General features: G+C 38.2%; 1 protein-coding gene across 2 annotated transcripts in view; it reads left to right on the top strand.

The window, feature by feature from the left end:
• Window positions 1–15,288, top strand: part of LOC113235029 (T-box protein H15-like) — an 89,250-nt gene extending 73,962 nt beyond the window's left edge. The window contains exons 4-5 of one of the 2 annotated variants that reach the window (XM_026470565.1): window positions 7,316–7,551; window positions 12,858–15,288. In XM_026470565.1, the coding sequence (XP_026326350.1) occupies window positions 7,316–7,551; window positions 12,858–13,176 (555 nt within the window). In that variant the 3' untranslated portion in view covers window positions 13,177–15,288. The remainder of the gene's footprint in view (window positions 1–7,315; window positions 7,552–12,857) is intronic. The other variant, XM_026470557.1, reaches the window with a different exon arrangement.
• Window positions 15,289–15,885: the final 597 nt, after the last annotated feature.

Below are 15,885 nucleotides of genomic sequence, written 5' to 3'. Positions count from 1 at the left end.
GATAATTCATAATGATGAGTTAAGTGATCACGCATTTGTAATGGCGCAGTTTCCTTTAAAAACTACTAAATATCCTTCTCGGCTCGTGACTTATAGGCCATATAAACATTTTGACACAAAAACTTACCAGTTTGCTTCTTCTATTACTCCTTGGTATCTGATGATGGAACATGATAGTGTCGATGGCATGGTAGAGTGCTTTCGCTCGCTTATACTAGGCTTATTTGACCATTTTGTTCCACAAAGAACTAGAGTATTCAAGTCGCCTCCATCACCGTGGATTACAGACACTGTCAAAGCCATGATGTTAGATAGGGACGAAGCTTGTAAGCGCGCGAAAAGAACCAATAATAAAGCTGATATAGAGCTATATAAATCATTACGCAATATGGTAAATGATGTAATTAAAAGAGAGAAGGAACATTACTTATCCCATAAAATAAATTGTTCATTAAAAAATCCTCGGCAAATGTGGAAGGAAGTACATAAAGTATTAGGAAATAAGAAGCAGTCCGCATTACCGGCACATTTGAGTGATCCCAATATAATTAATAGGTCTTTTATAGATACTATTCCTGCGGGTAATTTTTTCGATAACGATCCTAATTTGACAGGTAGGTTCAGTCATAATACCTTTAGTTTTCCCGCCTTTAACCCTCAAGAAATCAATAAAATTTTAAACTCGTTATCCTCTAATGCTATGGGTGCCGATGGGATCTCTTTAACAATGATAAACTTAACATTACCGTATTCCCTGGACGCTATTACAGCAATCATAAATAAGTCGCTACAAAGTGGAACATTCCCCACACATTGGAAAACTGCTATTATTAAACCATTACCGAAAAATAGTAACGTAGAGACTGTTAAGGATCTTCGCCCCATAGGATTATTACCAATTCTATCAAAGGTTTTAGAAAAAGCGGTGAACTCTAGCTTACTTAAGTTTTTTGAAAGTAATTGCATTATTCCAGAATGTCAGTCAGGTTTTAGAAAACGTCACAGCACCACCACGGCTTTATTGAATGTTGTCGACGACGTTTTGGCAGCATCCAACGAGAATCGTGCTTCTATTCTAGTTTTACTAGATTATAGTCGGGCTTTCGATTGTATCAATAGAAAACTTTTAGTCGATAAATTAAAATATTATGGTTGTGACGAATTAACATGTTCTTGGTTTAGTAGTTACTTTAGTGAACGAACTCAGATTACGGAGTGCACAGATCAAAATGGTAGGAAGATCTTGTCTACGCCAATGGAAATAAAAAGAGGAGTAGTTCAAGGCTCAATTCTTGGCCCGACTCTTTATTCCATTTACACTTCAGATCTCAATAAATGCATTAGCTCCGGATCTGTACATATGTATGCAGATGATACCCAAGTGCTGGTTCATACGGACTTGACTACGAGCAATGTTGATTGTGCAGTCGCTCTTCTTAATCGCGATCTTGAGACTCTATCACAATGGTCGCACATAAACGATCTTCAACTGAATGCTAAAAAATGTTCAATCACAGTTTTGGGTACGCGTAAACAAATTGAAGCAGTTAGAAGTGTTTCCCCTAAGGTGATGGTGAATGGCCAGTTACTCAATGAAACCCCTATAGTTAAAAACCTAGGTTTATTGCTTGATGGATCGCAGCGTTTCGAAAATCACATTAATTCCAAAATAGGAAAATGTTACTCAGCATTGAAGCAACTCTACAAACTAAGACCTTACCTGAGCACAGCTGTTAGAGTAAGATTGACTGATTCGTTGGTGCTGTCCCAATTAGATTACTTAGATATAGTATATGGCCCTTGTTTAAATAAGAAAACTTCTGATAAAATACAGAGAGTTCAAAACTCTTGCATTAGATATTGTTTTAAAGTACCACCCCGTTCTCACATTACTCCCTTTTTAAATATGTATAATATATTAAATATGAAAAATAGATATACTCTAAAACTTAATAGTCTGGTACACACCTTGAGGATCTCGTCTACCCCGGAATATCTAGCCCGTAAACTTAACTGGAGTGACTCGTCACACAGTCGTAATGTCAAATCGCAACGGTACCCTCACATACGTGTATTAGTCATTCCTCGTTTAGCACTCTTCAGGGGCAGTTTTCGATTTGCAGCAAGCAAGTGCTGGAATGACCTGCCACCTCCAGTAAAAAATGCCAGTACGCTATATTCATTCAAAAAAATGTGTTTTAAATGGCTCCTGTCTGTACAGAAATCTAGTAGCAATTGGTCTATTATTAAAACTTGTAGCAACACTAAATAAATAAACTTTTTTAACTTTGTTGGTTTTATAATATCTGTAGTTTTGTAAATTATTATGACTTTTATAGTTTTTAAGTGTAACACAGACAGCCTCTATGTTTCATTAGTTATGTAAGTAGTAACCGAGTGTCATTACTACATTATACATTAAATATTCAGTAGTATTTATTTGTTTAGTTACCGATTAGTTAAAAACCTTAAGTATAAATGAAATATTTAGTGCTCCGTTTGCCGGTCGGTTGTAGCAAGCGAATAGATATAGTTTTAGGTGTAGACTGAAAATCAGCAATGCTGAGTCTTCAACCTTTTTATTCACATTTCTGTTTTAGTTGTCGCTGTTTTTTATTTGTACTAGTTTTATGTGTATTTTGTGGATAAATAAATGTCTTTTTATTTATTTATTTTATTTATTTATTTATAATATCTTGTACGCCATCCAAATACTTTCAATGTAAATGATAACTGACAGCGACCAACGTGTGGGCAGTTACACAAAACTCATCTACAATGGCCGTTTGTAATGCTCTTTTTCAAATTTGTCGAGCGTGTACACAGCAGCACTAGCTGTATATCAATTTGGTGCGCTCACGTTGGTCTAGGCTCGACCAATATGTATTGTAAGAATACTTGTTTACTCTACAGCCAACTGTACAGCCAAATACTTCTAGAATGCATAGAGATCTCCTGATTATTCGTAATAAATATGTAAGCTTTTATAAATGCAAAATGATAAATTCAAAATCTCATAACATTTCTAATCTAATAACGCAGAAGCTGTATAAAGTTTTCATTTCACAATAGCTTTCATCTTACTTCACATCACGTGGGTACAAAGTGGTGACTACTTTGCTCCATTTTTCCGGTCCACGCAACAGATATTTATTTATTTATTTATTTAATAGTTTATTGTACAGGAAAAATACAAGCCACAAAGAATACAAGCGAAATTAAAAACAAAAGGTTCTGCTTATTTCTAATAGAAATTTCTTCCTGCAGACCTAAATACAGGACACTATAACTAAAAGAACGGGCATATGTGCACAACAAAACAAAAAAAAAATTATAATGTAAAAATAATATAAAAATATTAAATTGTTTTAAATTATATAAATACTTAGATAAATACATATTTTATAATATAATACCTAAGATATGGATGAAATAGTAGATAAATAATGCTCTTTAACTCTCACTTTAAAAATAGCTAACGATTTACTTTCGTGAACAGTAATAGGAAGTGCATTCCAAAGTCTGACCGCATGAACAGTGAAGGAGTGAGAATAGAAACCGGAATTGAAGCATGGAAAAGATAACTGGGACCTAACAAGAGAGCGACAGGGTTTATCCTGGGACCTAAGGAAGCTGAAACGCTCTTTCAGGTACCCGGGAGACACAGGGTTATGTAAAATATTGTAAAGAATGGAGACAATATGCAAATTCCTGCGGAGACGGATGGGAAGCCATTTGAGCTGACTGCGGAAATGTGAAATTCGGTCATATTTACGAAGCCCAAAGATGAACCTTATACATAGGTTTTGCAGTCGTTCAAGCTTATTTAGCAGTTCTTCAGTAGCATCCAAATAGCAGGAATCAGCATAGTCTAAGAAGGGCAAAATAAGTGTTTGGACTAAACATATTTTGGTTTTTAAAGGTAAATCGTTTTGGAGGCGCTTAAGTGAGTGCAAGGAGAAATGGACTTTACGACTGACTTCATTAATATGTGGAGTCCAAACCAAATTACAATCTAAAAGCAAGCCAAGATTAGTTGCAGTAGAAGCATAAGCAATAGGCGTGGAATTATACGCTATAGGTGGGACAGAATCTAGATGCAATATGCCACGCATATACCCACTTCCCACAATTATAGCCTGTGACTTTTTGGGATTCACCAACAAACCAAAACACTCAGCCCAATGAGCGATGCAACGTAAATCAGCATTAACCGCTTCAACGGCTGCAACGACATCAGACGCTTTAAAACTGCGGTATACCTGCAAATCGTCAGCATAGAGATGAAAGTTTGAAGACAGCACAAAAGTGACAGAATTGATGAAAACAGAGAAAAGGAGAGGGGAAAGAACACCACCCTGAGGAACGCCAGCAACTAAGTCACACCAATCAGAGGAAGCCTCGTCAGAGCGAATACACTGCGAGCGGCCTCTGAGGTAGGAGTCGAACCAAGCTATAACCGAAGGAGAAATATTAAAAGAGCGAAGGGAAGCAAGCAATACGTCACAGTCCACAGAGTTAAAAGCACTGCTGAAGTCCAGAAGTATTATAAGCAAAGTGAGAAGACCATTGTCTATTGCGAGGCGAATATCATCTGTTACCTTCAACAGTGCAGTCACAGTGCTATGGCCAGAACGAAAACCTGACTGAAACGGGGAAAGCAACTTATTAGAAGAAAGATACAACATTAACTGCTTGTTGACAATGTGTTCGAGGACTTTGGAGAGAAATGGGAGAATGGAGATGGGACGGAATTCGGAAAGGCAAGTAGGGTTAGACGTTTTGGGTAAAGGTATAACATGGGCGAGTTTCCAATGAGAAGGGAAAGAACTAGCTTCTAAAGAGAAGTTAAAAACATGAGTGAGGATAGGGACAAGTTCAGGGAGTATGAGGCTAATCATACGGGAACTGAGATCATCATTGCCAACAGCAGTAGAAGAAATAGAGAGAATATGGGTTTTGACCTCATATTCGGCAACAGTCCGGAAGGAGAAAGAGGTAAAGTATAGTCAGCCAAGATGCGAAGGGTAGCGCTTTTACGATGCTTATCTAAAGTAACAGGGGGTAGGGAAAAATGTCTATTAAGCGCGTTAAGATCAGGAAGGGACGAATCACCAGAAGCAGTGGATCGACCAATCCCAATGGACTTTAGGAATTTCCAGATCTGAGTGGAATCGCATTTCTCAACGTTATCGTGAATGTGCCGTCTCTTAGCATCTCTACACAAGCGATTACAACGATTACGCAGGTATTTAAAACGAGCTAGGTTGTCATCTGTAGGAAGCCTCTTCCAGCGTCGTTTCGCCTTATCTCTGAGAGCCATAGCGATCTTAATATCTTGTGAAGACCAGGGGGCAGGTGCATGTCTGATTTTAACCCGTTTTAAAGGCGCATGATATTTAGTTTTGCGATAAATTCCCCAAAGTTTTAAATCTACATAGATGTTTCAACATTTGAACGTTTTGTACCCTTCTTATTTCTGCTACATTAAGCTTATTTTAAGTAAATAATCATTACATTTTCGACTTTTGGCAACTTACAAGATTCAGCTTTTATAAAGTTCATGATTCGTTATATAACGTCTTTCATATAACTGCACTAAATAAAACAAGAAGAAACAAAAACACGTGCGAAAATAGTAGAACGATGAAACCCCAATATTATCATCAACATGTAGTGCCTCTCCACTACTGGAGACTGGCCGTCAGCTTGGAGAACTCTTCCCTGTCTTGAGCCAAGCGAAACTGATGTTCTACGCTGGCAATATTCATGCATTCCCGGATTTTGCGCAACCACGACTTCTTCCTTCTTCCAGTACGTCGTTTACCCTCGATCTTGCCCATCATTATCAGTTGGAGAAGTCGGTACTTTTCATGCCGTAGAACGTATCCAAGATACGCAACTTCCAACGCGCTGAAGAACTGTCATATTGGGAACATTCTGGGTCCAGCTAATGCGTAGCATTCTACATACTTTAAAGATACTTTATATCCAATACTTTATAGAAATACAAGAGAACAAAAAGTAACGAAATACATCTATAGGTTAGAATTTCGTTTTTGACATTCTGAGAGATGTCAATTTACTTTTTTAATTATTCCCTGCCGCAATGGTTAACATTTATAGAGCCATTGATGACGTCACCAAATAAATAACTTGCAACATTTTCAAAAAATCATAACAAGGCAAATAAGGTACGAAATGATAAAATATTCAAATTAGTGTCTTAGAATAGTCTATATTTTCGAAAACAAAAAATTAATATGTATAGGTCAAAAATTGTGAACAATGCCCATTAGGAGAGCGTCGACACGAATGACGTTGGACCAAATTCGGCCAGATTGAAGGAATTTTTCTTAGTGTTCCATCTTTGTATTAATAATTATAACAAACTAGTGGAGTAATTTCATAACAAAAGAATTGAATATCATGGTAGTAAAACATTAGGATATTCATTAAATATTATAATTGTTTTCGAATCGATGCAATCACTTATACATCCCAAGTGTAGCGATGCAATCGCGCGTTAGTGTCGATGCAGTCGTGTGCTTGCATCGCGTTTGCATCGTTGCTTAAAACCGCGCGCGTGTGTAAAGGTAGACGATTAGCGACTGCATCGCTAAGTGGCCGTGTGTAACCGGTCTTAGAGAGTAAAATAAAAATATGTTTAATGCTATTATAACTAGCAAATAAACGAAAAAAGTTGCATTTTTTATAACTCAAAATAGACAATTGCAAACTGTTATGAATGATACGTATACATAATTACACTCAGTATTTTTATAAGATGTCGGTGTAAAGTTATATTACGAAAGTCGATTACGCATTTTTTGATGAAAAATGTTAATGTTATTAAATAGAGGTCAAATTGCCGTGATTTATAATTTGGCATAATTTGAATTCTTTTTATAATATCAAGTGACGGGACGAATAAGTCGTGCGCCTGATGGTAAACTACACACCTGTCGATAACAGTTGCAGTGCCACTCAGAGCTTTAACTCGAAAAGATATGCGGAGCACTGCCACTGCGCCTGTCACTCTGAGATATAAGTTGCCAAGTTCCATGTGCCTGTAATTTCACCGGCACCCTTACCCTGGAAAACCGGAACGCAGTAACGCTTACAATACTGCTTGGCGGCAGGAATAGGTAGGCAGTACTTCATTGGACGAACTCTTTCACAAGGAGCTGTAATGTTACTAAACACAGTCTATTCTGTCAATGATGTCAACATTTTTATGTAAACTTGATGAAAAAGAAAGACGTGTTTGATTGAAAAGTGTCTAGTCTAAAATAAAGTTTCTCTTGCTCCTCAGATTGTTCTGAACTCCATGCATCGGTATCAGCCCCGCATTCACTTGGTTAAAGTCAGAGAAGGCGCTGGCCCCATCACGGATCTCACCCGAGAGCAGCATCGCACCTTCGTCTTCCCTGAAACCGTATTCACCGCAGTCACAGCCTACCAAAATCAGCTTATCACTAAATTGAAGATAGACTCCAACCCTTTTGCAAAGGGCTTCAGAGACTCCTCGAGACTCACTGATTTTGATAGGTAAGCAATCTACAATTTTAAATTCTTTATGGCCGAACGGTTACTACGCTTGGCTGCCACGCAGAAGTCAAGGATTTAATTCTCGGGGCGGGAGAAATAAATATTTGTGTGGCTTACTTTTATTTCTTTCGTGAGTTTGGGTGTAATGTGTGATTGTCTACGTGTGTGTCCATGGCACCTGCGGTACAGGGTCTTCCTAGTGCGGGGCTATAAGTGGCTGTTAAAAAGGACAATTTCTGTTTCTAATTTATTTTTAGTTAAATAATTTTTGCTTGTATGCTTATTGTTTTTTATTGTTTATATTAGTTCATTTTCATTTCAAAGCGGTTGTCAGGTATCGACGAGAATCTGTATTTATTCTAAACTATGAACAACCCTGATCACATCTGTATCCGAATAATATGTTAAAATTGTCCAAAATCGCAGCGACGCGGCGCTCCAGGCGAGTTTGATAAATTGGCAGGTTATTAGCAACAGTTGAAAGGCATTAGGTCGGCCGCCCTGCAATTTGTGCGCCAAGCGGCTTTCCATGAATATAAGATTTAAAACGAGGCTCCTCGACTGATTGCGACCGATATGTGCCCAAACACTGATCACAACACCGATTTAGGAAGGTTCCACGCTGTTATCCGCCCTATCTGCTTGATCGACTTGAACAAATTTAGACTATAAGTGTAAAATATTCGTGCCTTCGGGATATAAATTCGTTTTGATCACATTTAAACCTTTACCATTTTTAAGTTACGAGTATGGGGCGTTTTTCGGTAATTTATTTTTTATCTTATTGACTATAATAAAACAATAATGCTCTTCATCGTGATTGAGCAAGTAGACCTAAAGTACCTGACACAATAAACGCAGTTGCACTTGCCGATAAAAGCGCTAAATTATAATGGCTTTCTTGTCCAATATTCTTGTACATACTGGATGTGCGCAACTCGTGTTACGTTAACGGGAATTCGAATGTTATATCCGTGGGAACATAATTACGTAACCATTGTTCTCGACGTGGCTGTGGGCCGGGAGAGACCCTCAGATTGTAGGTATATTTCGCAGAAATTAATACGAATTGTCAGTTTCAGTTTTCGAGCGTTTGCAAAACACCGTTTTCCCTCATTAAGTCGAAGGTGTTCGAAAGATTGCAGTGTACGAGGCGAGAATTTGCCGGCAGGCAGGCGAAGCGGTCGCGGGCGTTCCCATGGGCGACCACTACCTGGAGCCCTCGATCGAACTGATCTCGAATATGAATTTCGCATACGCGAGAGGGCTATATTCGACTTAATACATTCGAGGATGCATGGTTGCGATGTGAAGGCGGGGAGTGGAGTGTGGAAACAGCTCACGTCAACAGCGACCGAGGCCGGCGGCGGCGGCTCGTAGTGTAATCACAGGGCTCGCTCCTCATTATGCCCTAAACGACAAATTAAAGCGCATTTCTATTATCTGCCCATCGGTGTGATGCACATTCGGCCGGGGACCGGTTTCCCGGAGGCGTGATGTGGACCGGCGCGTTTCTCGCTCAGGTGTTTATCCATGTTTTACCTTTTGAGTAACCTGCTGAATTATGCAAAAGGAATGTTCAATCTTCTGTTGAAATGGGCGATAAATGTTGTTTTATTTTGTAACGATTAAATAATTCATATTAATAAGGGAATAAGAAGAAAAACCATAAAGAGACGGATTAATCTTTTGAAAAGTTTATGAAACATGTTGAGTTCGATCGGAAAGTATGGAAAGAAAAAGGAGACTTTACTAAACAGTGGAACAATTGCAACTTTGTAGAAAAATAAAGAAATATATTAATAGCTTTAAAAGGCAAGAATGAGGTTCAATGTTAGGGAATGATTTATCATTAGATATCTTTTTCACGTAGTTTTGCTTATCTTCTAATAACCTATAAATCGTTACACTTTCACTTCCAGTAGCTACATGACTAAAAGCTAAAGCGAGCATGATCACCGAATTGATTGTGTTAATAATGTAACGTAGCGCGCAGCAGTGTCGGGTATCGATTGGGCTAATTGATTCGGCAGCCGCTGATAGTTCACTGGGCTGATGGCTGGTGGCTACTCGGCTGATTGATGGCTGATCCGAGATGTTATCGGCGCAATTACCGCGCTTCCCAGCGCCCGCGCAGCCGCCGTCCCGCTGCCAACTTAGATTCATTCGCTTGTACTCAGAACTTTCCCATATATACTTATGTGACTGGTGGTCAAAATTATTGTTTTAACAATATTTTTCTTAATACTTTTGTAGGGTACCTACTATAAGCTTCCCATTTTTTTTACTCTTTTCTGTACTAATTCGCCCGTACATAAAAATTCAAATTACGATCACTAAACGTTGTACATGATTCATGTTTAAGTATTACATAAAATATTTCATAAATTCCGCCCAAAACTTAAAATAAATGTTCATTGGTTAATTTTTAGCTTCGGTTAATATCAAGGCGGTAATTATAATACCTCTGATGCCCTTTTGCCTCTCTCACTCGTCTGTCACAATCTCTGCACTCTCATGTAATGAAATGAAGGTTGAATAATTAGAGGCCTGCTGTATCTCGCGCCACATTGAGCGGTGTCAGTGGCGCGGCTACCGTGCGCCCGCGCCGCTCCATCGGCCAATTCACATCGCAGCGCGTAGGAGACGCAGATAAAATCTCGACGCAAATTGCCACTCCACTGTCTGTCACTTCGACTCTCAGTTGATTTGACGATTGGAAGTTGACTTAAAAGCCAGTTTAAGTACTTCCGTGGGTTTCCATTGTTTGCCCGCCCGATGTGATATCACTAAGTTATATATCGTGATTTCCGAATTCACACCGCAATAAATATAAACGTTTTAAACGAGTGCCTAACGGCGTTCAACCTTAATGACTTCCTTCGCTGACGTCCGAAATCGTCAGACAATAAGTGTGATGAATTGCCATTGTGTGAGAATCGGGCGGTGGTGTTATGTGGTGTGGTGGCCGAGGCGGCTTTTCATCCATTAATTAATAAGATCCGCCCCTCGCTCAATCAGAGCCGATATTTAGCGGGCGAGGATTCATATTTATGCTCGGACGCACCTCTTCGTTAATTGCATGCGATTCACTTAAGGGCTAGAAATAACTTAACGACAACTGCGTGCTGGCCGCAGGCGTGAGACGCGTGTTTAACAGTTACATCACTATGACTTACTTTTTAAATAGCTTCTATCTTTTTATTTAATATGGTCTTTTTAAAGACAGGATATTTTGAAGTACACAATATTGTTGCAAGCTTTCGAAATGTTCCGATGCTTAGTTCAGTGAGTTAGATTGGTGCGATTTATTGCCTCTTTCTGCTCTAGGGCTAGGTGAAATTAATGATGCCCAAAAGAATATACTTTTTCGTTTCGATACTAAGGTACCTATATGACATTCTATTGTTTAACTCAATCTTACAAATTACGTAGTAAAATATATCATTCATGATAACTTAGAACTGTATATCATGCATACACTAAGTTTAAAAGTTTTTTGTCGAACAGATTATCGTAACATATATTATGTCAAGATGGAAATATCACTACAAAAGGAAATTATATTTCATATTTTATCTGATAGATCCATTATGCATTCGTATGCACCTATCGATAAACGGAATGCAGTAAGATATCGATAAGTGCAAATGCTCGTGGCGCGTCTCTAGCGGCGGCCTCTTATAACCGCCGCCCTGTAATTTGCCGGCGAGTGTTGGCTATTACAGCTGATACCGAGATCATAATAAATACGCCATTAACGCCCCCGCAACACCCGAAAAGGCATAACCACCGAACTGACTCCCTGCTACATATACTGAGCTCTACTGACGCTAAAGCTCTTTTGCCGCCGTGATGAAGACGTGTAAATTTCAAAACATTAATGTCGTGGAATGTGTTAGTTGAAATTAAAGAGTTTGATTTGATTAGTTGTAATAATGCAAGATATTTCTGAGTTAGATGCACGTGTAAACGGAGACACCTTAGATGCTGGACTTAGTAAGTTAGGTAGGTGCTTAGTAGGTAGGTATTTGACCCTGTTATTCTTGGCCTTTCCTTTAAAAGAGCGCTGCGTGTCGAAAGTGGAAAATTATAGAGACTCGAAAAGCGTAATAATGGTATGATAACAGCTACAAAAATTTTTGTTTCTGTACAAATTATTTGAAATTAAAGTTTAGAAAAAAATCTATTTCTACTATAGCGTGTGTGGGCACTACCTGTTTTATACGTAATTCCTGGGTCGTTCCGGAGCTCGGGACGCGCCGGCGCCCGCGGCTGGCGAGTGGTGATAGATTAAATTCGACACGGCATCTCGTGATGTCATGCCAATTTTGAGGCTCACCTCGATTTCGCTGCGTCGTCACGCTCATTTAACCGCTCTCAGACTATCGCTCGTTCGTTGAGACGCAGAGCCATTATTCACAACTGTCGGATCTCTCTCGGAGTGCGATAAAGTCTGATACGCGCGTCTGAGTGTGGAAGGAATTATCGACAATGTTCAGTTTCTATTGGTCGGGCGTAAACGATGCAATATTGCACACGCATAGTGCGGCGATAGTTTCATAGCAAGGCGAAAATAGCGAGTTAGCGGGAAGCGTGCTCGGTGGCGGTCGCGACAACCTCCAGGAACCGATAAAGGGCATCGCGTACCAGAGCAATAAAGGGCAAGACGAGCACGTTGCGCCGCCGCGCGCCTCGTTAACTACGACCGAACGCACTCGTAAAGGAGCTTCGACGAAATCGTTACCGATACCATAATATTCCAGTTTCTTTAACATATTCATTCGTACTCTGATTAAGATAGTATTTTGAGACAAAATTATAATTTGTTTGATCTCCGTACCATCGTAAGTTACCGTTAAAAAAAAGCAATGTATAGTAACGAAAGGAGGTAGTTATACGTCTGATGATCTCATTGATCCAGAATCTTGTGTCGTGGCGTGTGCTGTAGTGCGATGATATTAAATTTTTACGAGGGCAGCACCGCCACGTGGCCCGCCGGCGGCCGCCTTTCCTCGAACAGCTTTATTGACGACGGACCGCTGAAAGCCAACGAACAGGCGAGTTCGCAAAACGCTCACGTTCGAAGAATCTGACGCTTACATTCTGTACGATTTGCTAGTTTTACTAAAACAGAACTTTTCGATGTTTGAAAGGCCTATATTGATGTTTATTTTACTGTTGAGTAATCCGAAATGTTCGTTTTTTATAGATCTCCTTTGTTACATATAAGTCGTAGGTTTACTTAGTACGCTACAATATGATATATGACATATTGCTTACATGTAGTTTATGTTGCTCCACAGAGATCCTATGGAGCTGATGTTGATGGAGCAACAGCTGTTGCGATCGCCGCTGCGACTGTATGCAGGTGGAGCGACACCGGCGGAGGAGGACGCAGAAAAGCGTGCGGCGTGGGCCAGAACGCCTCCAGCGCTGCAGCTGCTAGCCTTAGGCGGCCGCGCGTGGCCTGCCGCTTGGCCCCAACCTCTTGGGCTTCCACCAGACCTCTGGTTGCAGAAACCTCCACCTCCTCTTCGCTATTGCCCATATCCACCTCCCGCGCACCCGTCCGCAGCACCAGCGCGGCCCGATCATTCCCCCGCGCCTCGGCATCCGCTGTGAACTAGTATTAATAAACCATAATGACTGTTAAAATGACATTCCTAAAGCCGCGAAGGACTACACGAAAAATAGTTGAAGTGCTGTGAATATGAGATAAGAATCAATTTTGTCACCAACAAATATATCAAAAGAAAGGAATAGAATTACTTTTCGAATTATTGTTTCGTTTTTAAATTGATCTTAAAACCCAATGAACACTTGTGGTAGTTTTTAAAAGAGTACCTTGCTATCGAATTGTATTTAATGTAAGAATAAGAAATAAGCATTGATTGTATAAAATAATGTTAATTTCATGGTTCCTACCCAAAAAGAATTAAAAAATGTATTCTACTCTCATTATAATTAATCTTAACAATAGTTACCTACGATTTCCTCTTTTCAGAAAATTAATATTGAAGAATTAAAAAAAGAATCAATACTGTTTTAAATTCATCGTTAATTTACCAAAGAATATCAAAGTTCACGTTTGACATAATTGATGGAGTTCTCTTAAATCCTGTAGTTATAATCTGCTCACTATCCGTTATACGCGCTCGAGGAGCGACAAGTCCACGAGACACTACTTTCTCACAAACCTAACGCACGGCCAGCAGGTTGTATGTACACTATAGTATATATCATATTAAGCACATTAGATCTACTGATATACGTTTTGTCATGTCAGTGTGAAATATCGAAATTATTAATTTCTCATTTAGCGATTATTTGGCTAATTCTCAGTGATATTTAATAAATCTCCTTGTAACTTTAAGAATAGAATTTATATTTTTTCAATGAATCTGTCATTCCATTAACAGTATTTATTGTACTTACAAATTCCTATGAATTCCAAATAAGTGATAATAAATAATAACTTAGATGTAGATTTGTGTATTTGTGTGTATATTTTAAGCTATAAGTTATTTATATTCTGGTAACATTTAAGTATATAAAATGTATGTATTGTATAGTGGTTGGTTAAATTATTTTTGTAGAGTAAGCACTGTAAATAGAGGGCCACTTAGATGTTTGTATCTAGTAAGATATTTGATGAAGTAATTCTTAGTGTGATATGTCGTGATTGCTGCTACACTGACACAATTTAATCTCAGATATATTTTACAAATACCTTTTAAACTGTGTAGTTTTGACATGTATACATTGCTCGTTATTTTAAAAATTTGTTTCAAGCATTAACAAGTATGAAAGTTCTTGTTCCCTTGCTATTTTGACTTTACACAGCTCAATGTAAGTTGCTTTTTGATACTTTTCATAATCTAATCAGTAGTGATTATGTTTCATCAGTTTTAGAATGATTTTATATACTTATATAATAATCTATTAACAAGAACAGATATAATACAAAGAAACAGGCTTATGAAAGCAATCATGTGTACGAAATTGCCAAATATAGTTATACCACTAATGAAACTCGTATTCGTTTCTATCTATTATATTACTAAGCACTGTAATTACTGCCGCTGCAAATTACTATGGCTATTGATTTATTTTAATGGAGAAGTTAAACTATTTTCTCGAATATAAAACGGGCGCTTTACATGTTCCATTGTCAAAAGTAAGAATGTATGTTACAACCTACAAATATAAACCTAACCGTGGCTAATCATGAAACTTGAAACCCAGTCCGAAGACCAAACTCTATACATTTCCGCAACCCTTTTATCTCGGTTTCAAATTCTTCAGTTCAATATAAAGAGAGAAAAGAATTAACATGGCGGACAATGGACGTCACAATAAACTTAACCGATTTTCATCTAAATGACGTCTGACGATGAGAGTGGCTTGACCTGTAAAATGTCCGACGTATTGGTGAAAAAAATAAATATACAGCGATTTATATGTAAAAATAGTATCATTTCCAATTTCTTTATGTGCTTAAAAGATATTGAATTTCCAGCAGTTATATAATCATAAAACATGTCTTCCTTTACTTGATTAACTGTCACTGTAACTGTCACTAGGCAAATTTTTTAAGGCTATAAATTTCGATTTAGCAATTCACATCTTGAGTTGTAGCTCGTGCCAAACTCGTTCTAGAAATGAGTTATATTCATATAAAAAAACATACGATGATTAGTGAAGAATGTTCACCTTTGTAGGTCTAATAACATCGTATCTATTCTTTTCATACCCTTGATATAATAAAGCGACATATTATCATACGTCATAAAAATAATACGATCTACATGAAATAAATTATGTAAAATTGTAAAATAAATATGTAAAATTTTTTAGATCTCTTATTTATAAAAAAAAGTATCGACTGATTTCTTTCGTAGAATCTTTAAAACTGTCTCCTGAAAAGTTGTCATTTTGTAGATATGGCCTTATTACACAAATACAGTACTTAGTATGGAGCGGGATGACATGAGTGCATTTTTTTTACTTTTCTCATTATTCATTTTTAGTCAGTGACACACCGTCATGTGTAAGCAGCGACACGAGAGTAGCGACACATATCCGGGGCGCAGCCCTAAAGTGTTAATAAACAGAAAGCAATTATAAATGTTGTTTTATTTTGCTCACCATCGCATAACTTTTTGCTCACCGCAGCAACCTTAATTAGACAATGGTCTTCAAATCGGTTCAGGTCTATCTTACGGAGCGAATATTGTTTTTTATTGTTGTTTATCAAATATACAGGGTGTCCTATGACTATTTGACACGGAGGTAAAGTATTTTAAATGTTGCAGATAGAATATTTTGATT

The sequence above is a fragment of the Hyposmocoma kahamanoa genome, unplaced genomic scaffold (genome assembly GCF_003589595.1).
Source record: "Hyposmocoma kahamanoa isolate Upper Pololo Valley unplaced genomic scaffold, ASM358959v1 102, whole genome shotgun sequence".
Classification (NCBI taxonomy): domain Eukaryota; kingdom Metazoa; phylum Arthropoda; class Insecta; order Lepidoptera; family Cosmopterigidae; genus Hyposmocoma; species Hyposmocoma kahamanoa.
The sequence above is the reverse complement of the archived record's forward strand: the minus strand, read 5'-3'. Positions and strand labels throughout refer to the sequence as shown.